General features: G+C 48.2%; 1 protein-coding gene across 10 annotated transcripts in view; it reads left to right on the plus strand.

Annotated features, from left to right (window-relative positions):
• The window catches only part of rbfox3a (RNA binding fox-1 homolog 3a), a 401,085-nt gene that overhangs the window by 323,205 nt on the left and 52,238 nt on the right, over positions 1 to 25,642 (plus strand). For all 10 annotated transcript variants that reach the window (XM_035404693.1, XM_035404691.1, XM_035404684.1 and 7 more), the window contains one exon: positions 25,339 to 25,590. In XM_035404693.1, coding sequence (XP_035260584.1) covers positions 25,339 to 25,590 — 252 coding nt within the window. The remainder of the gene's footprint in view (positions 1 to 25,338; positions 25,591 to 25,642) is intronic.

Consider the following 25,642-nt stretch of genomic DNA (forward strand, 5'->3'; position numbering starts at 1 on the left):
AGGCTGCTTTTTTCGCTGTGATTCTGATTTGATTCAGTTCATACCAACAAAACCTTAAGTGCATTTGTTTCAGACGTGTTGTCTGAAATGAATCCTTAGTAGTGATATTTTTTCTGTACAGTTCATGTGATTTTATGAGATTTGGGCTTGTTCCTTGAAAATTACAGAAATAAAATCCCTGGGTAGTAAACACAAATTGCATTGCACTTTAATATTTTTGCTCCATCCTTCACTAATTTGAAACGGTGTGCATATTTCAAGATTGAAAACAGGCAGCAATATCAGCTGTACAGTTAACTGTTCTCTTGTGTTTCTTTGCATGATCTTAGTCAGCAGCCAGTGTTACACATGTACCAAATTGCCAACACATTTAAATATGATAATGTTAAGTCCAAATGATGGAAAGATGGGTGCTTTCTAATTGTAGGTTCTTCTTATAATGTAATGATATTATATGAACATGTTAATGAATGCAGCCAACCTACTGTACTGCATTCAAGTCACTGTAACATTATATTAATGTTTTGTAAACAAAGATTTATTGATAGGTTTAGCAATGACACACATGCTGTGGAGGAGGGAGTGAATCTCCTTCACTGAAATTAATGCTAACAGCAACAGACTGACAAATCAAACTAGCAAAATATTAGCAAAATTCAGCCATGTTGTCAAATTTCCAAAACATAACCATCAAGGAATTAAGATATCAAAACTAGTAAAGAGGGGCTCAACCCCACCCTTCAGGATTGATTTGCTGTAACTTAAGCTTACTAGTAATAGATATTTCTTGTGTAGCCTACATTTGATTAAATATGGGTGTTCACTCTGATAGAAGTGAATCTTATCTGAACACAAAACCTTTAGGCAGAATTCTGCCACTTGTTTTAGGTACTTCTTAGCAAACTGTAACCTGGCCATCCTGTTTTTGTGGCTAACTAGTGGTTTGCATCTTGCAGTCTAGCCTCTGTAATTCTGTTCGCGAAATCCACTGACACATCCACGCCTGCCTCCTGAAGAGTGTTTGTGATCTGTAGAGCAGGTGTTTGGAGTTTTTTCTTCTATATGGTGAGAATTCTTCAGTCATACCTACCAGGCCTTTGCAATTACTGAGCTCACCAGTGCTCTTTTTTTCTTAATGACGTTCCAAACAGTTGATTTTGGTAAGCCTAAGGTTTGGCCTTTGTCTCTGACTGTTTTTTGTTTTTCTTATTTCTCAGCCTCACATTGGCTCCTTAAATTTCATTGGCACGACTGTGGTCCTCATGCTGACTCCAAAGGCAATCAAAAGCTTAGAATCAAGACTAGATAGATACTGAAAGCTCTCTTATACCTGCACCAAGAAAGCAATTGAACACACCTGACTAATCAGAAAAACCTGTAAGGCCATTTGTCCCAAACATTATGGTGCCCTGAAATGGGAGGCTGTATTTGTTGAGGTTCGTAATTCCCACATGGTGAAACCATAATCTATTGTAAAAATACCCTTTACTGAAAGCGAAGCTATATTTAACCACATGTGAATCTTTTGATTACAAATCTAAAATTCTAGAGTACAGAGCCAAATCAAGAAAAAAAATATATTGATATTTATATATTATATGTATGTCTTTGTCCCAAACGTTATGGCACTCACACATAACTTAATTCAAATTTACTCAATATTGTCATGTTTTTATTTTGTTTCCCTTTTGTGTTTATTTCAGTAATTATGTTTAGATTGTTCACTTTGATGTTTTTTCTGTTATATGTATGAAAGGAATTGAAAGGAATAGACAATAAAATAATCCCAAAACAAATTAACATATGGCCAGAACACCACAACATAAAATGTCTGCCATTAACAATGGCTATTCCGCTTCATGGTAAAATGGTGTGGTTATGCAATTCATTGCTTGAGGAGAAAACCAACATAGTTTGTGACTAAGTGCTTCTTCATCACATTACCATCTTTCCTTTGTAGTCTTACTTGTTTATCTTTGTTCCACAGAATTAGGAGCATGCACTGTATTAAGATATACAGGCACGTCAATTATTTAGACAAACTTTGTAAAGAGAAATGGTTGTCGGATTTTTGAGGTTTTATCTGCCAGAGAATACACCAGAGCCTTCTGTGTTTTCAGACAAAACATTTGTTTACCAGCCCTAATGTCTTTAATCCAAGTATCCATCTTCAGCGTGTGCTTCTCCCTGCATCGTGGGCAGTGCCTACTCTGGCAAGTGGAGCCTCCTGACAGCAGCTTCAGAAACTTTGCTCCTCCATCAAGCTCAAATTAGAAAGGCAGATTGTCACGCGTCGTTTTTCTTTTTCCTCCCTCGCACTCCGAGCGAGGCTTTCTTGTTCCCTGAGTAGGAACATGAATAAAGTTTAGAAGGTTAAGAATGCCTGCATTTGACTCGTGCCGCTCACGAGCCGACCCATTGATCTGGCGGGTCTTTATTTATGAAAGGGGTGTCAAATCCATCTTTTCCTCCACATCGGTTATTATTAACGGCTGGGAGACGGGCGAGACAGATGTGTTTAGGGCTTATTTGAGGCCTGAAATGAAGATCGCTTGGTTGCACGTCCCGTAGCAGCATCCTCTAGTGCAGCATATTTCCAAATAGACGACTACTGGTCTGATTACTGGCAATTAACTTAAGTGTATCTCTTTAGAACGGACTCTGCAGAGCAGAAGTACAATTCCATGTGGCTAGCACATCTAAAGCTAATATAGAAATAAATGGAGAAGGTGGTCCAGTTTCACAGGATATAAGCTGTGGCCCAAGTGTTACAGACAAACCCCCCGCCACCCCCCCCCCCCCCCCCCCCCCCTTCTCTGTCTCTCTTTCTCCTGCTTGTTTCATTTTCATTTTCCTTTTAACGTCCCTCCGATGGCAGTATATCAGGCCTCTGAATGTAAACCCCGCTCTCCGCAGCCTGTCTTTGTGTCGTAATGAAGGCGAGGGGGTTGAAAGAGACGGGCCCGGCTGGCTGTGCCACCGCCTCTCCCAAACCACGGCTCAGCAGTGGGCAGTTTGAGCCCCGGGTCCCCATTCGTATGGGCCGCACGACTTTTCCCATAATGAAATATTCACAGGTCACTGGTTCCTTGAGAAATGATGGGGATCAGTCAATTGCTTTTCAGCGAGTAATTTTCTCTCCCTTCAGAGCCCTGCTTGCCGTGTTGACAGTCATTAGCGCGAGAGGAAGGCTGGATCGAAGCACAAACGTGGCACTTGTCACAGACAGGACCAATGTTTAGAATCTTTCTTTCCCTTCTGCTCTCCTTTCTGTGTTTCTAATTCCTCCGTATCCATCTTTTTTATTGTATTTTTTTTTTCTTTTGCGTGTCTTGCATCTCTTGATTGGTTTGCCTTTTTTCTTTTCTTCTCTTGCTCGATTTTGTCTCTCCTCCTGATTTATTGTTGTTTTCCGTTAAATGCATTTCTCTGCTTTGTTCCTTCATCCCGCATTTCATTTTCCTCTTTTATTTAATTTGTACAGAAATGATTTAGTACAAAAAAAACAGTGAATCATAAATTGTGGGCCATTCAATGCAAATTCCTTATCTGTTACTTTCATAAACAGCAGGATGGTGGCACGTGCATACAGAAAAGTAAACAAAATTTTTATCTTTCAAATCACTCTCTCCCATTACAAATAATCCAACCATATACAGTACCTTCACAACATAACAATGTAATGTATTTTGCTTACATATACAGTGTTCATTTGTGCATCTCACTCAGAATGTGTCTGTTTTTTTAATTAAATAGTTATATTAGCTGCTTAGTCCATATGCATGTGAGGACAGTTTCTAGTTCATAAAAAACTGAAATGGCAATTTTGCTCTTGGTGGCTTTTTTTCTTGTTTGCCTTTGACAAAATAAATAGCAGTTTTTTTTCCATTATTATTATTATGATCAATCATTTTTCTAAAGATCGCTGTTAAGGCCTGCATGGGTCACTGTAGCTTTTTATGTATGTGATAAGGTTTGCAAAAAGAAGACAAGGAAAAATTGTGTGGAAAAAGTTTAACAAAGCATATTTTTTCTTTATGACTTAGTTTGACCTTTAAGGATATTAACATCTGACATGATGAATTGTCCGCCAAGGAGAAAGGGCCTTTTCTCATTAACCAGCTGTGGTCAAAGGAGATAGGCCAGTTTATTCTCCATAATCCCTCTTTTTTAAACAGCGTAACATATGATATTAGTGTTTAAAATTAAAAGAGCCCTCCTTTGCAATCCTGCTACAGTCAGCAGTCCTGACCCTGTTGGAATTCCCATTAGCCAGGAGTGATGGACAGCCCTTCTCCCTTTCCTACACACTCAATTAAAAACTGACCTTCAACCTCTGGGCGCTGGTTAAATTCGTACCTAACGCTCATTCATCTCCTAGCCCAGCTGCAGCAGGGGATGCAGGGGCTGGGTGGAAGGCTCTGTGTTTGCACCCCACCCCACAGCCAGCCCTGCCTGGCCCTGCACGGCTTCCTCTTCCGCCGGCACGCCCGAACGCCTCTGATAGGGAGGCCTTTCTTGTGCAGCCTGCGCTCGAGTTTGGAGTTTGATATTGCGCGGCGGCGGCGGCGGCGGAGGCATCACCTCACATTCCCTCGCTAGGGAAACCGCCGTGTTTCTAAACGGGTTCCTGCCCATCACCACTCTGCTCGGCTGCGCTGATAAGAACCGACGAGGTTCTGGATCCTAAATGGAAAGCAGACGCTTAAGCCCCCCCCCCCCCCCCTCGTCCTGATAAGCGCTCCTCTGAAATCACAATCATCAGAAAATACAGCGCCTCCCCCAGAAACACTGGCGGAGAGTGTAATCTATCCGCTCTGCCTGAAAGAAAACGCATGGATTTTCCTGGAAGGTTCGACTTTCATCACAGAGCACAGATAAGAGGCCTTCTAAAGGATGTTGTGCTTTAAGTGGGCAACGCGTTAGATTTAATATCGTGCGCTAACAATTCAAAATTAAAAATACACCAATGTTTTTTTCGCACCCACACTCGTGTTCATAACTTATTCATGGTCCCTCTCAAATGAAATGATGTTGAACTAAAGGCACTTGCGTTAAACCCCGGTCATATAGCATTTTTACGGTTTTGTAGTGACTATTAAAGCGTAATGTGGGACTTTCATCATTGTGCAGCGATGGCCCCAGCCCTAAAAGCTCTCCTCTCCACCTCTGCCTTTAACTGCTGTTTGATTAAACTGAAGGTTGTCCTGCAACTCATCCCATTAAACCGGAGGCCTTCCTTTCCTCTTCCGTCCCCAAATACCAGATGCCTGATGTTGGCGCCTAGCTACACTTGGCCATTGGACGTTGGCACGTTGCCGGCTAGTCGCAAACATTCTTTTTTTTTTTTTTTGTTGCCCCCAGAGTTGTACAATTCAACAGATAAGAAATGATCACAGATCCCAATTCCAAAGGTCAAATCAAGCACGACAGCTATTATTCATGTTCTACAGTTAAGCGGACGTGAGAGGAGAGGTGGAAGGGCTGAAGAATGGAATCTGATAGTGGGGTCAGGACCCCTCTCTGTGCCTGTCAGCCTTGCTGTGTTTAATGGCCAAAGGGCAGGTGGGACCACCTCTGTCTGCCTGGTCAACTGCTGTCCTGAGACAGTCCCTGTGTGTGTGTGTGTGTTTGTGTGTTTGTGTGTTTGTGCATTGCTGTATGTGTACATGTGTGTATATATGTGCACCTGTGATTGTGTAAATACATGAATTGGTGAGTAAATGAATGGATGTGTGAGTGAGTCAGTGAGCATGTGACTCAGTCTGTGTGTGAGTCAGTCAGAGAGCCAATGAGCATGTGACTGAGTCTGTGTGTGCGTGTGTGAGTAAGAGGAGCATCCTGACTATGACAGTATAAGCTCTCTGTGACCGAGAGTGAAGGGGTCCTAACCTTTCCCTGTCTGGTCCATGGCCATTGAGTTGTCAGAGTGTCAGAGTTTTCCCGTAGCGCAGCCACGGCTAGAAGCCCTCAGTGGAACTCTGCCCTTTTACATAATAAAGAGACATTTCCATGCAGCTGTAATGAGGATTGTAAAATCAGCCTGGCAAGGAAAGGGGAACAGAGGTGAATGTCTGTGTCCTCTTGTGGCCACACTGGAAAACAGTGGATTAGTGAGGAACCGGAGAGATCTTTGGTTGTATTGGGTTATAAAAGAAGGGCCACAGAGTGTGCAAAACAGTGATGTCTCCAATGTATATGCATGTAAGCGAGAGCACAGGTCGGTGTGTGCGCGCATGCTTGTGTGCCGGTGTGAGTAGTCACAGAGCGTGCGCTGTATTCATGTCTGCAGTGTCTGTGCGTGCTAGTGCACGTGCATGCGCTCGTGTTGAAATGGGACCACAGTCTGAGAGGTGAAGGCTTCTGCAGGTGACCCTGTGAATGCCTGCTTTCACCGAACAGAAAAAAGGGCAGGTACGCCACTTGAATTATTCAGCGTACATTATCCCAGAATTCCCTTTTTTTCCCCCCTCCCCGCACGCGGAGGAATCCCTGAGTAGGCGATGTCCAGGGGAGTGGGCTGGGTGGGGGAGTCCAGGGGAGAGCGGCCGAGTGGGCTGGGTGTGGGAGTCCAGGGGAAAGGGGCAGAGTGGGCTGGGTGTGGGGGTCCAGGGGAAAGGGGCAGAGTGGGCTGGGTGTGGGAGTCCAGGGGAAAGGGGCCGAGTGGGCTGGGTGTGGGAGTCCAGGGGAAAGGGGCAGAGTGGGCTGGGTGTGGGAGTCCAGGGGAAAGGGGCAGAGTGGGCTGGGTGTGGGGGTCCAGGGGAGAGCAGCCGAGTGGGCTGGGTGTGGGAGTCCAGGGGAAAGGGGCAGAGTGGGCTGGGTGTGGGAGTCCAGGGGAAAGGGGCAGAGAGGGCTGGGTGTGGGAGTCCAGGGGAAAGGGGCAGAGTGGGCTGGGTGTGGGAGTCCAGGGGAGAGCGGCCAAGTGGGCTGGGTGTGGGAGTCCAGGGGAAAGGGGCCGAGTGGGCTGGGTGTGGGGGTCCAGGGGGGAGCAGCCGAGTGGGCTGGGTGTGGGGGTGCGCTCGCTGCCCATCACGGCTGCGTAGCCAGAGCCCAGCGCCAGGAGACAGGCGAGGAGAACAGACTCAGCCGCAGCCCGACTGGACCAGCAAAAACAGCTACACAGCGCCGGCTGTGCCAACATCCCCGCCCCCCGCCCCTCGCCCCCCACCCCTCAGCCCCAGCTCAGAGGGCCAACAGTGATGATTGCAGGGTTTAAAATGACAATTACACACGCGCACTAACACACACACACACTAGCAGGCACATGCACACACACACACACACTAGCAGAGACACACACACACACACACACACTAGTAAGCACACACACAATAACACACACACACACAGTAGCAGGCACATACACACACACACACACACACACTAGCAAGCACATACACACACACATACACACACACACACTAGCACTAGCAAGCACATACGCACACACACACACACACTAGCAGACACACACACACAGACTAGTAAGCACACACACACTAACACACACAGACACACGCACACACACTGGCACACACACACTAGCAAGCACACACACATAGGATTCTGCTGCACAGACACAGACAGCAGCCAGTACTGTGCACTGAATTGATGGGTTACCTACGGGTCAAGACATTTGAAAGTCACCCTTCATTCACATTTTTTTTTTTTTCATTTTTATGCAGTCAGCTTTTATTATCTTAATTATGATTCCAGCTAGAGGGAATTTCGGCTTTTGACAGCAGTGGACACCAGTGTGACTGGTTAGGATGTATACGGGCAGCCAGGATTATATCAGTCACACAGTCAGCTGGACCCAACAAAGCAACATTAAAATCTCATTTCCTTGACATATTTCAAGTAGAGAGGCCTTTTCATCTTTAGAGTGTCTGATTTGATCCATATTGACTGGTTTACTGATTGATCAGCTCCAGGGATTTAACAAGGATAGAGGAATTAAGAGCAATGAGTAAAATTTAAATCATTGTTTTCCAGTGAATGGTGTAAATGAATTGGAAAATGACATTATTCCGCTGAATTCAAAAGCATTTGAAAAAACACATTTTTGCATGTGAGTTGAAATGCTCGCTATAAGAATTTATAATCTTTATCTGTGCAATGTTGCTCTCTCCTTAGTGCAGTTTGTAAAATGTGATTGTGGCTTATCTGCAATGAGTGGCTTTGGTCTTTGATACAGAGTAAAGTGAAATGGAGGAATTCATGATGTGCTCTTATTTTTTAATGTCAATTGAGGTGAAGTAAAGAAGAACACAACGATATAAAGTGCGTCTTCAGACCTTGCTATAATTCTCTCTCCATCTCTCTCTCCATCTCTCTCTCCCTCTCTCTCTCCTCCCCCCCCTTGTCCTCTCTCCATCTCTCTCTCTCCCCCTCTCTCACCCTCTTTCCCTCTCTCTCTCTCTCTCTCGCTCTCTCTCTCTCTCTCCCCCTCTCCCTCTCCTCCGTGTGTATATATTTCAAGTGTCTTGTCTGGCTATTGAACAGCCTCTGCGCCTACTGGTAATAAAGTACGGAGGTGACAGAGTCGTTTGGAGCGGCAGCACAGTGTGTTGTGAATGGCATGAAAATTGAACTGGTTGCTTGCTCCTTTATTACAGGAAAAGAAACAAATACACTATAAATGTGGTGTTGAGAGGGAGGGAAGCTTTGGGGGGGGCGGGGGCAGGAATGCAGTTAAGGTGCTAGTGTCTTTGGAATGAGGAGTGGAGGGTGTGGCTAATGCGGGGAAAAGCCATCTTTCAGAATGTTTAAAATAATTACAGGCAGTTCGGAAGGCTTCTAACAGAATGGAAGTGTCACTCTGGGAAATTGTATTTTTATTTACTGTGTCGGGCGGCTCTCTCTCTCTCCCTCGCCCTGCGTGGAGCTGGAGAGTGTGACTCGGGCAAAGTGGGGTGCTGGTTCTCCTCAGCGCCGACACTATTTCACCCGCTGTCACCACGGAGAGGGGCTGCTCTCTGCGAGGAGCCAGACGGCGGGCTGGAACGAGGGCGCCTTGCGCACGCGCGCGTGTGTGTGTGTGTCTGCCTGTGGCTGCATACGCAGCTCACAAGCGTGTGTGAGCACGTGCGCTTGTTTTTGTGTATGGGTGTGTGTGTGTGTGTGCGTGTGCGTGTGTGTGTGTGTGCATGTGTGTGTGTGTACATTTGTGTATCTGTGCATGTTAGGGCTCGTGTGTAAACGTATATGTGTGCATATTTGAGTAAAATGAACACTGATTATTTTATGGGTGTATTGCCTTTGTAGGTAAGCACGTGTATATGTATGCATCTGTGTGCCTGTGTTAGAGAGATTTTCAGCCCATGCATTTGGGGATTTGAAATAGTACCTTGGAGGAAAATTCATGCCATTGATTACTATTAGAATTGATCGCAGTGAAATTCTAGTATGGTGGAACGCTCTAAATCCCCCATTTAGATACCCTTCACACACACCACTGTTCACTCATTGATTATCGTGAATCGGTTTGGTTTACAGAGTGAAACCTAGCTACTGGTCCAGAGTCCACTTAAGGTGATTCCATTGAAGAAAATAAATTTGTTCTTGATGTTGTTGTATTGTAATAATTTAAATTTGACACATTTTCAATCAAGTGTATTTTCAAGTGTAGATTCAGCCATTTTCCTTTTTGTTGTTGAGGTCTGTAGTTCCAAGTACAGTGGTCTGTCTGTGGCTGTCCTTTACTATTGGTAGACGTATCATGAGATTTCCAGGAGCGGTGGCGTCGTTCTCAGTCTGTGAAGGATTTTGGGAGGGTAAGGGTGAAGCTGCATGCTGGCTGGCAGGGCAGCCAGGGTGAGGGGTGGAGGCAGGCCCGGGGGCGGAGGGCGGAGGGCGGGGCGGGGGCGGGCGTGTGCGTTAGAGGAGGCGGTGGCCATCCTACGGTCTCCTCCCTCGCCCAGTCTGTCCCCGGGGGCCGGGGTGAGGAGCGGAAGCGGAGTGGGGACTGAGTGAGTGCGCAGGAGGAGAATGAATAATTCAGCATTGTTATCACTCCACAACAGGCCCTTTTACAATGGAACGGTCTTAAAGCATGAAAGATTTACCAGGCCGTCTCCATTAAGGAACTCACCCGGCCGGGCCACTGACTCCCCCATCCGGAGGCTCCCCTTAATAACCCTGCGGGGCGGGGGCGGGGGGCGCGTGCACACCCGCTCAGCCCTGCCACACACAGGTGTGTGATTGGACAGGTATTAAAAGAGAGAGAAAGCCCTCTGTCGAGCGCGTGGGATAGACGCTTACGTTGGGTTTGAAGGATCTCTGCTTAGCAGTGCACTGCATTTTTTTGCAGACTGCTGCGTTGTACAGTTATTTACTGGGAAACATACCAGGAGCCTAATGATTTTGGCAGCAAGGGAGCCACATCCTGCCCCCTCCCCCCACTACCCCCCCCCCCCCCCCCCCACCCACGGGCCCAGCCGCCACCACTGTTCTGTGTTTACACCAGCATTTTCCTCAAAACAAAGAGCAGGGCTGTCTCTTCCTCAGACCTCTGATTGGGCTTAATTAACCACACTTAAGTTCACACAGCACGGCCTTCTCGTCTCCTTGGCCATCGGGCCTTCCGTCTCCGGCCCCCGCTGCCGTTGGCCCTATCAATGAATTGATCCCGCCTCCGGCCGTGCACGACTCGTGTGTTCTGTTTGAGTGGCAGGTCTTTGAGGCTAATGCCTGTTAGGGACCGGCCCCTGTCATCCCGCCTGAAATATTCTGTCATCGTCGTTCCCAGCCAATCAAACGACTGACAGACACCGCTGTTTCTTAAAAGGTACGACGAACAGATCAACCAGTTACGGTACCATGTACGCTTTCTTGAGATTTTAAATATTGCCAATATTATTATTTTTTCAGATAATTGTACTTAGTAACCCTCTTCATTAAGGAGACGAGCATCACGGGTCATTAATATTGATAATATCTTTTTTTAAGTGCCGGAGGGGATGAAAGAAAGATGAAGATGATGGGGAAAAAAACTCTTCACGACAGTTAATTAACCGTTTGGGATAGATGAAGTGTAATGAATCAAAGTTATCATTCAAATCTTAATAACTGGAATTAGCTGCTGATTAGATAAGCTCCAGTACAGAAGGGAGTGGCGGACATTTTAACTTAACACAGTCCACCCTCGTAAAATAACCCAGCGCTTTCAAATTGAGGGAAAAGGAGCTTGTCTGTGTCCTGACGTGGCTGCTGAGGGTGAAAGAGAGAGAGAAAGAAAGAAAGACAGGAAAAAGGAAAGAAAGAAAGAGAACAGAAATAATGAAAGAAAGGGGATGACAGAAGTTGCTCTCCTGTGTGGGCACGGGCTGGCCTGTCTGTCAGTGGCCCGCTGCCTGAGAGGAGTGTGTCAGTGCCTTTGTGACGAGACCTGATTGAATCGGGCACTGCGGCTGATTTACATATGTTTGCCATTGTTACCGGGGTTAGTGAATATCATGTAGCAGGTCTAGTGGGAACTGCAACCGGCCCGACCGGAGACGCGCCGAGAATTACAAGCAGATTCGCTCACACTCCATTTTTCCCCCGCTCCTCCTGCCCCCACCTCCTCTCTCTCTCTCCCACTCTCCCATCCTGCTGCCTGTGTCCCCCTGTGAGAGCCTCTCTACAGGCTGAGTGGCGGGGGGGACCGAGGGGAGGGGTGCAGTGGGCCAAAGCGCAGGGGTCAGGGGGCCAAAATGTAATGTGTCCCGGCCCAGCCAGTCCTGAGCTATGAGTGATCAGGTGATCACTGCTTGCTGAACTGTTAAATTAGATTCCTCTGCATTTCATTGTGCGGGCACTGCGCCGTCTGACTCCTGCAAACAACCTCCCGAAAGAAGGAGATCCAGCCCTGCCCAATCAGATTTGAGAAAAAGGTTAATGCGAGTGGACCTCCGAAGCAGCGAGGGGCCCTTTCCTCCCTCCGTCAGAGGGACACGTCTGAACGTTTCATTATGTCTTTAGGGGACGCCTCATGAAATTGTTGTCAGGTGAAATTAATCAAAATACTGTATTTCCACAACAGTGCCACAACACTGTCTGGCTGCCACAGTAAAACCATTCATTGTGTCTGTGTGATGGCATGATGATGTCAGCGTGGGTCCGGGCTAGAGAGGTTTCTGGATGAGGATCAGGGTTAGAGGAGAAGTGGCGATTCACAGTTAGACCAAATCAGGTGTGAGCCTTTTCCATTCTTTCTAACTGACAAGCGTTTGTGCCCCTGTTGAAAGCGGAGAATGTGAATATTACAGCAGTTTAAAAAAAAAAATGTGTTTGTATTTTCAGTTATGCACATTAAAATACTGTCCTTGAATTAATTCACTGGATGCGTTTATGTCTCTTGCACAGAAAATGGCAGGGAGTTTGGGGGATTAAGGATTTGAAACTGGAGTACCGCATTTACACACACACAGACGTGCTGTTTTATCGCATATTTTGTGCGTCCCTTGTAGTTCAGCTAAGGATTCCGCAGACAGGAAAATGAAGGGAAATTGAAAAATGAGCGTGAATGCGGAATTCAAAGTTTATGAAAATTTGATTTGCTGTGTCAAGTCGTGAATGTAATCACAGCAACCCCAGGTTCTCCCCTCTGGTTTTGGTTATTACCGAGACTTTATTGGGGTTTTCAATTAGACGACAATTAGTGCACATTGTTGATGAACAGGGTAGCACAACCGGTGCCAGATATAAATACATTTATGCGGCATACAAATTAAAATGGCAAATTAGCAGCTCTTTTCAGCAAGGGAAATTTTAAAACTCATTTCATGACTATATTATGCCTCTCACAGATGGAGTGTTTTTTTACTGGGAATTTGAATTTTTAAAGAAACAATTGCTTTTGAATTTGAGATTGTTTTTTTCATGAAGAGCATGCCTGTGACTTGCGTGTGTGTGTGTGTGTGTGTGTGTGTGTGTGTGTGTGTGTGTTTGTAATGAACCACGTATGACTTCACGTTAATGTCCATTAGGAGAAGACGGGATTTTTAGATCGAGTCTGAGCCATTTTCCATAGCGGTTACTGAGCGGACAGCGGTAGCAGTCCACTTTTTAACTGTAAACAGCTCAGGCAGGTTCAAGGGCCTGCATCACGATGTTCCCCGTCGTGAAATGAAGAAATCATCCAGGCCTAACCCGGAGGACAGCGGGATGAAATGCTGGCCCTTCAGAAGCAGGCGGCACACAAAGAACAAAGGAAAACCCAGCCCCTTCACAAAGACCACAGCTCCATCACAAAGACCCAGCCCCTTCACAAAGACCACAGCCCCATCACAGAGACCGCAGCCCCATCACATAGACCCAGCCCCATCACAAAGACCACAGCCCCATCACAGAGACCCAGCCCCATCACATAGACCCAGCCCCATCACATAGACCCAGCCCCATCACAAAGACCACAGCCCCATCACAGAGACCACAGCCCCATCACATAGATCCAGCCCCATCACAGAGATCCAGCCCCATCACAAAGACCACAGCCCCATCACAGAGACCACAGCCCCATCATAAAGACCCAGCCCCATCACAAAGACCACAGCCCCATCACATAGACCACAGCCCCATCACAAAGACCCAGCCCCATCACAGAGACCACAGCCCCATCACAGAGACCACAGCCCCATCACAGAGACCCAGCCCCATCACCAAGGACCGCAGCCCCATCACAAAGACCACAGCCCCATCACATAGACCACAGCCCCATCACATAGACCCAGCCCCATCACAGAGACCACAGCCCCATCACAAACACCGCAGCCCCATCACAAAGACCACAGCCCCATCACATAGACCACAGCCCCATCACATAGACCACAGCCCCATCACAAAGACCACAGCCCCATCACAGAGACCAAGCCCCATCACAAAGACCACAGCCCCTTCACATAGACCCAGCCCCATCACATAGACCACAGCCCCATCACAAAGACCACAGCCCCATCACATAGACCGCAGCCCCATCACAAAGACCACAGCCCCATCACATAGACCACAGCCCCATCACATAGACCACAGCCCCATCACAAAGACCACAGCCCCAATACATAGACCACAGCCCCATCACAAAGACCACAGCCCCATCACATAGACCACAGCCATATCACAAAGACCCAGCCCCATCACAAAGACCACAGCCCCATCACAGAGACCACAGCCCCATCACATAGACCACAGCCCCATCACAAAGACCACAGCCCCATCACAGAGACCACAGCCCCATCACAAAGACCACAGCCCCATCACAAAGACCCAGCCCCATCACAAAGACCACAGCCCCATCACAGAGACCACAGCCCCATCACAAAGACCACAGCCCCATCACAGAGACCACAGCCCCATCACATAGACCACAGCCCCATCACAAAGACCACAGCCCCATCACATAGACCACAGCCCCATCACAGAGACCACAGCCCCATCACATAGACCACAGCCCCATCACATAGACCACAGCCCCATCACAAAGACCACAGCCCCATCACAGAGACCACAGCCCCATCACAAAGACCACAGCCCCATCACAGAGACCACAGCCCCATCACAAAGACCACAGCCCCATCACAAAGACCACAGCCCCATCACCGAGACCACAGCCCCATCACATAGACCACAGCCCAGATAGACAGCCGGCTGTCCTGTCATCTCGGGATTTGAAAGAAAAATTGAGGGAAGGAATTAGGGAAAGGTAAATAAAAATAATGGCGATAATTCCGGGGGCGCGTTTAAGGCCATAAACTGGCAGAGCGACGCGTGGCGGAGGCGGCGTGGCGTGGGGGGGGTGGCGGGGCGCTCAGGTGGCGGGGGCTCCATTCCTCCGGCTGTCACGACGGGGCGGATTAATCGGCGGCGCGGCGGGCCCGTTAGCGGGCCGCTCGGCAGAGTTATAGATCGGCGCTCCGGCGGCTGCCGCCGGCGGGGAATGGCGCGCGGTCGCGGGAACAGAACGGCCTAATGGTCCCTGGGTAAAATAATATTCCGCGCGACGAGCCGTCCGACAGCCCTAATTAATAAAAGTTATTAAAAACCGCTGTCAGGGGACAGAATGAATTAGGCAGGGCGGAATTATGAAGCCGCTCAGGTGGGGGCCGTCCTGCTGGAGGTTAGATTAGGAGGAGACAGGGGGCGGGGGGGGGGGGGGGGTGTTTGTGCGCTTTACTCGTTCTGTGGCGTTTGGGTTTTGTAATTAGGGAACATAATCTGCTCTATGTCTTTTATGTTTTTGTGACAGAAGCCAGGCGTGCGTGGCATTGTGATGAATCTGAATCTCGCCCTCGCCCTGTGTACCTGTTGAGTGCGCCAGCTCTCGGTCTCAGATGCGTAAAATTTAAGGAGCCATCCCTGAGGGGAAACGCCTGGAAAACAGTTACTCCGTTCGGTGTCCCGTTCCATATTTTAAGCGTTAAAATAACGGATGCGTTTCGAGTATATCCAAACGGGCTTGGCGCTGTTCGTGCGAGAGGACAAAGATGAGGGGAGAGCCAAACAGGCTTGTGGGTTTGGCTCGCCTCCTCGCTTCGCACCGCGGCGCGTTTGAAAAAGCCACGGTTGCCTCTGCGAGCAGACCGCGTTGGAGATGAGACGCCTGCAGCCTCTCTCGTTCTGACGGTATCAAAGGAGGTTCCTGTCCGCGGTCCACCTCTGTGGGGTGGAGAGACGGAGACCACGCAGCCAGGTCCATTAGCCGCATTGATGAGGTTTCAGTGTCAGATGTGTCATCTCAGCAATTTTTTCTGTCGTCGTCGCCATTTTGCACGGCCCTCTTACAGTAGCTGCCCGCGCTTCATGCTTGTCCTTTGTTCAACACGCGTGCTCTGTTGATTTTGTTTTAATTGCATGAGCCATGTGTAGATTGCCTTGCCTGAGGACATGGGAGAAATGGAAGCGTACTGGACAACTTTCAGCGCTGATCTCCCACTTTATCCTCGCTAATTTCCTTTAAATTATCTTGTAATTGGCTGACAGTTTGGGGAATAGCCGGTATGAGAATGCGCCTTATCATTAGAGGAAGAATGTGAAAGTTTCATTTCGTCAAGTTTGTTATTGACTCAGGGAGTGGTGGAGTCGGGCGGAGGGGCTGTGGTTTGGGGTTATAATTAGCACACATGGCAATGCCTGAGCTTTGGAGAAGAAGTGTGTGCAGAGTGGGGAAATCGTGTGATTTGTCTAATTAAAATGGATCCAGCCAGACCGCCGTTATTTTTGTTTACTGACAAAATGTCTGCTGTGTTTTGGGAAATCATCCCTGGCCCTCACTCAGCCTCTCCCTGTCTGATGTTTGCGCTGCGCATCAATATTAATGATGAAAAGCACAACTTTCAGCCATGTTTACATGCTCTGCTAAAACGCTCGCCCGACGCCGAGCTTAATTTGTGTTACATCAAGTGTTTCTGCAGCCTCGCATGGGCACCCGGAAAACGCTCTGACATTTCCCTTTCTCTCAGACTGAAAACCCCGGAGATTGTTGTGCGTGTGTGTGTGTGTGTCTCTGTGTTTGTGTGTGTATTTGCGGGTCTTAGTGCATTTTTGTATGTCTGTTTGCACATGTTTGTGTGTGTATGTATGTGTGAGTTTGTGCGTATGCGTGTGGATGTGTGTGCGTGTATGTACTGTGTTTGTGGGTTTGTGCCTTTGCGTGTGGGTGCGTGTATGTACTGTATGTGTGGGTTTGTGTGTTTGCGTGTGGATGTGTGTGCGTGTATGTACTGTATGTGTGGGTTTGTGCCTTTGCGTGTGGGTGCGTGTATGTACTGTATGTGTGGGTTTGTGCGTTTGCGTGTGGATGCGTGTATGTACTGTATGTGTGGGTTTGTGCGTTTGCGTGTGGATGCGTGTATATACTGTATGTGTGGGTTTGTGTGTTTGCGTGTGGATGTGTGTGCGTGTATGTACTGTATGTGTGGGTTTGTGCGTTTGCGTGTGGATGCGTGTATATACTGTATGTGTGGGTTTGTGTGTTTGCGTGTGGATGTGTGTGCGTGTATGTACTGTATGTGTGGGTTTGTGCGTTTGCGTGTGGGTTCGTGTGCGTGTATGTACTGTATGTGTGGGTTTGTGCGTTTGCGTGTGGGTTCGTGTGCGTGTATGTACTGTATGTGTGGGTTTGTGCATTTGCGTGTGGGTGCGTGTATGTACTGTATGTGTGGGTTTGTGCGTTTGCGTGTGGGTGCGTGTATGTACTGTATGTGTGGGTTTGTGCGTTTGCGTGTGGGTGCGTGTATGTACTGTATGTGTGGGTTTGTGCGTTTGCGTGTGGGTGCGTGTATGTACTGTATGTGTGGGTTTATGCGTTTGCGTGTTTGCGCATGTGCCCTGGACATAAAAGCGGAATGACTGATTGGTCCAAAGCCGCCTCCGTTGGCGAACTCTTCCCAGCAAATTGCTCTTGCATGTCTGTTTACTGCTTCTCTCGCCGCGCGCTCCTCTGAAGTTGCGGAGACAGCGCGGCAGTAACGCGGGTCCTAGGGGTGCACTGGCAAGCGCGGGCAACAGAAGGAAAAACACTGATATTACTCTCTTTAATGTGCGCCTCTACATATCTGACAAAATGCAGGACTCTCAGTGCTCAGGCTGGGCCTTTAGCTCCAAAGCTGGGGTGGGGGGTGTGGGGGGGGGCTTTGTAAGACTCCCATTTCAGGCACAGCGTTTTACTGACCTCCCCGGTGCCTTGGCTCTGTGTCACTTTCCTGATTAATTGTTATTGAATATAATAATAAAGCCGGGGGAAGCGAGCGGTTGTGCCTCTCACCCCAGCTCCGCGGCCCCCGTGCGCGTTCGCCGTGCAGAGCGGTCTCAGGTAACGCGGCCCTGCGCGGGCGCCGGCTCGGCCTGCTTCAGCGGGCTCGGCTCCGTGTGAGAGCCACACGCCCGCACCAAGCAGGCGAAATCCCTCCAGGGTGCGCGGTCCCCGTGAAATTCATCAGGAAGCCCGATTCACAGCAAATCCAGGTGAAGGGCTTTTTTTTGGGGGGTTTTTTTTTGTAAAGTAATTTAGTCTTGCTAGCATGGAGGCTCTGGTACAGAAACAGTGGCTTTCTGTATGGCATATGTAAGCCCCTTACCTACAGTATGTGATGTTTAAAATAGCATCGCATACTGTAGAAAATAAGAGCAGAAAGTAGCCTTTCAGCTGTCTGGCAGTCCAGCCTCTGGACAGGCTCTCAGGAGGGCAGGTTAAGACACTGATACACAGAGATGTGGTGAAAGCCAGTCTCCACTGACCCAGAGCAGGTCCCCCATTCTCCTCCCAGCCCATACACACACACACACACACACACACACACACACGTGCACACAAGCACACGCACACACAGGCACATGCTCGCACACGCACACACCGCACACACAAAGCAGTCTAGGGTCTCACAAGGACTTCCCACGGCCGGGGTGTGGAGGGAGCGTCGAGTTACAGGGCTGCCACTCTCCACACACTGATCCCTCTCCCCCACACACCCGTAAGAAAACAAAAAAAGGATCGATTTCGAGATGAGGATCAGCAGCGGCCCCTCACCTCAGCAAGGGACGGGCGCTGATTAGGATAAGGAGCGGGACGTGAGCGGGGGCCCCCCTGCCCCCCCCCCCCCTCGCCCACGCCCACGCCCCGGGGCAGCCCGCGTCAGCCCGGCGTGGAGGCGGGGCGCCGGGGAGGGGATCGTGTGATTGCGAAACCAAATTTCTGCCTGGAAATGATTTCCTAAGTAAGGTTTTCAATCCAATTTGCAGCGGCAGAGTGCTTCTCCGTAATCAGGCTGGAGGTGTGGCCCTGGGCCCGGGGCGGGGGAAGCACGCTCCGCATCCAGGGGATCGATACGGGCTGGACGGGCTGCGGCAGGCAATCCCAGCAGCCCCCCGCTCCGGCGGATCAGACTGGCAGGCCCGCGGTATCCCAGAGCCAGGCCGTGTGTGGAGGCGTTTAATTACCACACTGGGACCCACTTTTATGCAGTAAACAGTCCCGGATGTGGAAGCTGCCCTTGTTAAACTCCAAATTAATAGTTTTTTGTACCCCGTGGACATAATTTGTGCCTCTTATTAAAATCACTCAAATAAAAAATGTGCTGGAGAGAAGTTTATCTCAAAGTCTGTTCGCTAAGGTTAAAGATAGGCTAATGCGGCATGGGTTATTGTAGTCGCATTAATCTGGACCCCGTAAACGAGGTGCCGCCGAACCCGGGGCCCAATCGCACGGCTTCACGCCCCCTTTTTTTTCTTCACAATTTATCCTTAAATGATTAATTTCTCACCTCAGTGAAAAGACGCATGAAAGAGAATAAGGACATCGTCGCACTACTTTGTCCTGAAAATAATAGAAATCCTGCTATTTCTTTCTCCGCTTTATTTCCTTTCCGATTTGACAGCGGGTGCACTGTTGAGACACTGGAGGGGCCTCATTCCTCCTCCACAGCCTGCGTCAGGGCACTTAGTTTGCCTAGCAGTTGGTTCAGTTTCAGTGTTATGCTCCTATGACTAAGAAGAGTGTGGGGGTGGGGGGGGGGGGTTGATGAATCCGACGTCTATCAACCACTGACAACGTAGTGATAAGACTCCCACAATATGGGGACGCAGTGACATGTGTATCTGTCACACTCACCCGTACAGAAAGGGCTTGGGCAGTCCTAAGCTGCCATGATCAAGTTTTTCATAATAACTCCCGTCGCTCGCCGTGCTTAAACAAGGGGTTAAGGAAGCAATCTGCAGCATCCATCCCCCCCCCTCTGCATTCGCCCATCTAGAGGGAAATAAACTCATTTACTGTGCGTTGACTGGGATCCGCGCCGGCATTTTGGTGAGGAAGAGGCGGACGGGGACACCCTTGATAGAGGCGCAGATAATATGATTTAGCTCATAGGAGAAATCATTTGCCAGCGCAATTTGTCGACAAGGATCTGGGGATGTTTTTTTTTGTTGTGTTGCAGCCGCAGTCACATTGATCCAGCCTCTCCCGGCCTCTCCCCCTTCCCCTCTCCTCCACATTTATAACATCCAAGTGTTCCAACGAGTGGATGCTGCCATTTTTTATAACCCACGGAAAGAAAGGGGGGACCGAGTGCATTAAAACGTGGCGCCGGCGCCAGGGAGATATATTAAATATCAATTTCTGATTTAGGTTTATTAAAAAGAAAACTTCAAGGCAAGCAATTTTTTTCCCCCCCAACTTCACAAAGGAGGCCGGGTGCCATTCTTTACATGCTCTGTCCGTGCCTCCTTTGTTCACGGCGGCCTGTCAACAAGTGTGAGGTGATGGGTGGTGTGCATTAGCGCGCCGCCAGCCCATTTCCCTGCTGTACGGGACGGGCGGCTAGCGCCCGCGACTGTAAATCAAACCGCATGCACTGTTGCAGTTCCCTTCCATTTCTCCCCTCACCTCTGAAAGCGCCCCCCGCCCCCCTCGCCCCCCCCGCCCCCCTCGCCCCCCGCGGCACATTTTGAACCTCAGCCCAGAATTGGAGGGTTGGGGACGCCCAGGGCCTGGCTCATGCTAAGGGACGCCCCCCCCCCTCCCGGTTCAGTCCTGTTCCCTCTCAGCTCGGCCGCTACCTCACTACCTCACTACCTCCTGAAACCGCAGCAGGAAAGAAAAGGACGCCATTGTGTTCCTGTACACGCGTATTAGCTCCTGCCCATGTAAATAATGGCAGTGAACTTGCTTTCAACCGGACAGGCAGGACAAAAGAGAGAGAGACTAAAGAAGATGCCAAAAGGAGAGGCAGAGAGAAAGAGGGAGAGAGAGAGAGAGTGGCAGAGAGGGAGAGAGAGAATGAGGGGGGTGGGTGAAATAGAGAGAGAGCAAGAGAGAGGAGGGAGGGAAAGAGAGCGAGGGGCGGAGGGAGAGATAGAGAGAGAGAGAACAAGAGAGAGGAGGGAGGAAGAGAGAGCGAGGGGAGGAGGGAGAGATAGAGAGAGAGCGAGAACAAGAGAGAGGAGAGGGAGAGAGAGAGAGAGAGAGAGAGAGAGAGAGGATATGAAAGCTATGAGGCAGGGAAGAGGCAGTCTGGGTCAGACAGCAATCTGGGCCCAGGGCTGCTTTGGGGCCCCCAGGGGCCCATCCCTCTCCAAGCCTGTCCGTGCACCGGCCTGCCACGGCAGAGTGGTTTTTCATTTGGATAATGGAGCATTTCCCTAATTGAGAGGACAGTCTCATTTGTTTGCCAACATGTCAATGGCTGTGGCTCTCATTGTTTCCACTACATTTACATTAATGCAATTCTCTGCACTCTTATTAAACTGAGCCTCTTTCTAGTCCGTTGATGGTGCGCCCGTGAAAGCCAATGCTGCTTAGTCAGTGGAAAAGGCTAATAACAATAAAGAAACGCAAAATAACGTATTCCGTCTCTCACCGTCCCCTGCTCCAGACCCCCTGTTATATTTCACAGACTGCCTCTTTCTGTTTGTGCCTCTTTCCTCGCCGCTCGGCACTCACTTTTTCTATTTAAAGATCTAATTTTTCAGCTTGCTCGGCCTGCGTTTCCTGATTGCATTCATCATGTTTGTATTGCGGTCTCTATTGGAATCCCACGTAATTGTTTCGCTGGTAATATGGAGGCAAACCTCTACTGTGGGCATTGCGCGCACATATCAAATAATACTTCCCTCTCATTGTCGCTCAATTTTGTTTTATTGTGCTACTTTCCGTTTTCAAACACCTTACTTTTCTTTTATATTTTCACTATAATTTTTTTTTTCTTTTGTATTGCCACTGCAAAGCGTCTTTGTGACAGTCTCTCTGTAAAAAGTGCCATACACATAAAATTGAGCTGAATTGAATTACTGAAGGTTAATCCTAATTCTGCACAGCGGAAAAGGCCAAAGTAGGATGTGTGTGAACCAAACACATCAGCAGGCCTGTTTGGAAATGGAAGGTGTACTCTGCCTGTCTGCCGCTGGCACTGTCTGAATAAATCCATGACTGTTAAAATATGAATGCTGCTCAATTATATGATTGCATTAAAAGCCAGAGCTCATAATTAAGGTCTTGAGTTTTCTTCGCTGCGTTTTCATCCTCCGCCCACAGAGTGCATATTAGCTTGATATTTTTCAGTCTGCAATTTGCTCTGATGTTTTCAATTAGCCTGCTGCATTTCATTTGATTTAAAATGGCTGGTGCCGGTGAACTGATTGACAAAAACAGTTCATCACCAGTCGCCAGTGGTCACTAGCTGCCCACAGTGAAAAGAAACCTGATCGCGTAGAAGAATCAATTAGGGCTAAACTTTATTTGATATTGGGCCAATACAGCTACAGTGGCCTTGGAAGTTCTGTATTTATAACACGGAAAATTCCGTCCTTATTACTTTCTGTGTCTCAGATGCTGTGCAGTGTAACAATAGGCAGTGTATGCTAGGACCAAGACTATTGGTTCAGTTAATATTGTCCCCAGTTGATGCTGCCATAAAACCTCCATAAAAATATTGAGTAAAATGTGTGCTGTGTTTTTATTAAGATGAAGAAATCTTGTGTTATTCTTAAATGTTTAATATAAAGCAGCATCCCTACATACATAATCCCTGCCAGAGGGCCATAAAAAGCCTTTTTGGGGAGGTTATCAGCTAATCATACTTTTCTTTTATGCTTTGCTCCAGAATGAGGCTTCTCTTGGGGGGAGACTGGCGTGCTCTCACTGTTCAAAGCAGTGTGGCTGGGAAAACCAATCAGTGCGCTGGGTTTAGGTGGGAAAAAATGGTGCGGTAAATTGTTCTTAACGGTGTCATAGGCTCCCATGGTCTCTGGCCATTCTATATCCCTTCTGTGACCCAAGTGCTCCCAGAAGCTCACCGCACTCCTACCTTCTGGAATTATGAAATTAAAAGGACGACTCCCCCTGGCCAGGGGGATTATTGCATTCCTGCGCCCCCAGGTCCTCGATCGGGGGGGTCAGGCCCGAGTCTCAGAGGGCAAGCTCAGATTTGTATTAGATTAATATCCTCAAATAAACCCTTGGACTGGACAGCCTGCCCTGGTGTGATTCGCAGCCCCGCCCGCCCCCTCCGGATCGGTGTGTGTACGCGCCCCGGCCGTGCCCTCGCAATCACGCGCTGACAGTGGAGATGACCCCCCCGCAGACGGGCGACTCCCAGAGAGACCGGCTCCTGTCAGTCACCGTCAGGGACTCCTCTTCCCCACCGGCAAAAAAAAATCAAACTCCGCCGCCGGCGACCAGACGTCGTCATGACGAAGCGCGCCGTCCGTCGCCACTGACCGTGAGGGGGGGGAGAGAGAGAGGAAAGGAGAGAAAGAGAAAGAGAGAGAGATTCATTTACACCCCCTCTCTCAGAGGGAGCGAGGGAGAGGGAGGTGGGGGGTTATAAAGAGGAGAAAAACCCACGTAAGGGAAACGGTCACTAGTATTAGAAACCTGTAATTTAAATCAAAGGTTATAATCAAAAATTTATCAGTTAATTGATCTTTCGCCTCATGCTTGCCAAGAGAGCAATTTAGATTCCCCCATTTCAGCCTTGCGCGGCTATCGAGCGATGTTCTACAAAATAAAGTGTGTTGGGTAATAATGATCAAGCAATTCTCTAATCTGCCCTGAAACATGATATGATAGCCCTTTCCCCAAGTTATTTCGTTTGCTGGCCAGCACTTATTTCCCCAGCCATTTCCGAGCCCAGATGAAAAACCAGACCCCAAAAAGGTTCCAATTTTAGCTGAAGTCACGCAGCTTGACAAAATTTTACTTTGAAGGGACAAATTAACCGCAAATGAGATTCAAAGGCAGGTTCCTTCCAGCTTCCCCCTGCAATTCAAAATACAATAGAGACATGTTAACTGAGGCCAGGGAGAATCTGAACAGCTTTGACATACAGTAAGGAATAGTCCCAGGGGCTGGAATTCCTGCAGGTAATCTCTCTCAGTATTTAATACTGCGGCTATCTGGGAGGATTTCTTTCCTTGCTCCATGTCTTCTGTCTGTCATAATTTGCTTTAAGGGCCGTATAGTTATAACACTCTATAAATATGTTGTTACATATTAACTAAGAATGACTGTGCTTATAAGTGCATAGGAAGTGCACAGTAATTGGGTATTTTGATATCTATTTTGGTTTTGGGTACATCACTTAGTTAACTGTACATTTTTAAAGCAATCATTTCTAAATGATATCACTTACTTAATTTTTTTTGATTACCTTTTTACCACCTCCTCACTATTTAACTACTGAAAGTCATACATGGTTAGCACTGAATTTATAAACAAACCTGTATAAACAAAACCTGAAAATAAAGTGTGACCATCTGCAGTTAACCATGGTAACAATATGTCAGAGCTTAAATGGATATTTTTGCCCTGATGCTTCTGCACTGTCCATGTTTGCATTGCTTATCAATTGACAGTTTAGAGCATTTTCACCTGCTGCTGCTTCTCTGTCTTCCAATATTCAATCTGGAGCTGCTCTATTAAAAAACCTATCCTTTTGAATATGTCGAAAGATAATTGGATATATGCACTAAACTGCCATGTGTATAGCCATCATTATCACTATTTTCCATCACCTTATTAAAGAATGATTTATAATAAATAAAAAAATGTATCCCCAGCAAACAGAGAGAACGCACACCTGCATTGTGGGACCAAAATGTAATGTCTGTAATCTGTCCAATGGAATTGGAGTGTGTGAAGTATTTAGCCCTCTGAAAATAACATAAATTCAGTACCGAGGCCAAGCTTCTAGCACCTGTGTGAAGGGGAGTCACAGGCAATATGGAAATATGCAGAATTACAGGTGCTTTTATGCTGTAAGCAGTGCTGAACATAATCATGAGGATGACCTGCCGTATGAATATTTACTCAACGTTTTACGTAAAACGACCAATCATCTTGAAAGTGTACAGCCAGTAACACGCACTCCATTCGCATATTTTTGAGATAATCGGCTGCTCTCATTGCGTAACTCTGTGCTCCTGCACAGGAGCAGGCATCGGTTTAGAAAGTAAGGCTGTGGAGAGTTCCCTATTATTCATTATTTGAGTGGATAGAGGAGAGTTTTGGTCACTTTTCTGGAACGCTACCCTCTCTGACGTGTTAACATAGCTTGGAAACCTTTGCTATGTTTTCAAGTGTCGCTACTCAACACTACCTGGGTTTTCCTCCAGTTTAACGCTGCAGCATACTTTTATACACGTACATCTACGTCTCCAGGAGGCTCTCCTTTTTATATTTTATGAAGTTATATTGTCTTTATTATTGGGCTTTTTCAGACAAAGATAGCCAATCTTGTTATTGCTTTTGTTATTTTTCCTTCTTATCGTAATTTGAACTTTATTGCAAAATCACGGTCGTTAATTCAGCCTGAACGAGAAAGACGTGGAGGTGAATTAAACATCGATTTCTTTCCTCGTTTTTAGGGTAACCAAGAGGCCACAGCCCCCCCAGAAGCGATGGCCCAGCCGTACCCCCCCGCCCAGTACCCCCCTCCTCCGCAGAACGGAATCCCAGCGGAGTATGCAGCGCCACACCCCCACCCCACGCAGGACTACACGGGCCAGAGCACGGTGCCCGAGCACGCGATGACCATCTACACGCCCACACAGACACACAGCGAGCCGCCGGGCACCGACAGCAACACGCCGTCCCTCACCGGCACGACGACGGTACCGGTGAGCCTCCGCCTCGCGCCGCGCGCTAAGGGCTAGCCCCCCAGGGGCCGTC

This window comes from Anguilla anguilla, chromosome 2 (genome assembly GCF_013347855.1).
Source record: "Anguilla anguilla isolate fAngAng1 chromosome 2, fAngAng1.pri, whole genome shotgun sequence".
Taxonomy (NCBI): domain Eukaryota; kingdom Metazoa; phylum Chordata; class Actinopteri; order Anguilliformes; family Anguillidae; genus Anguilla; species Anguilla anguilla.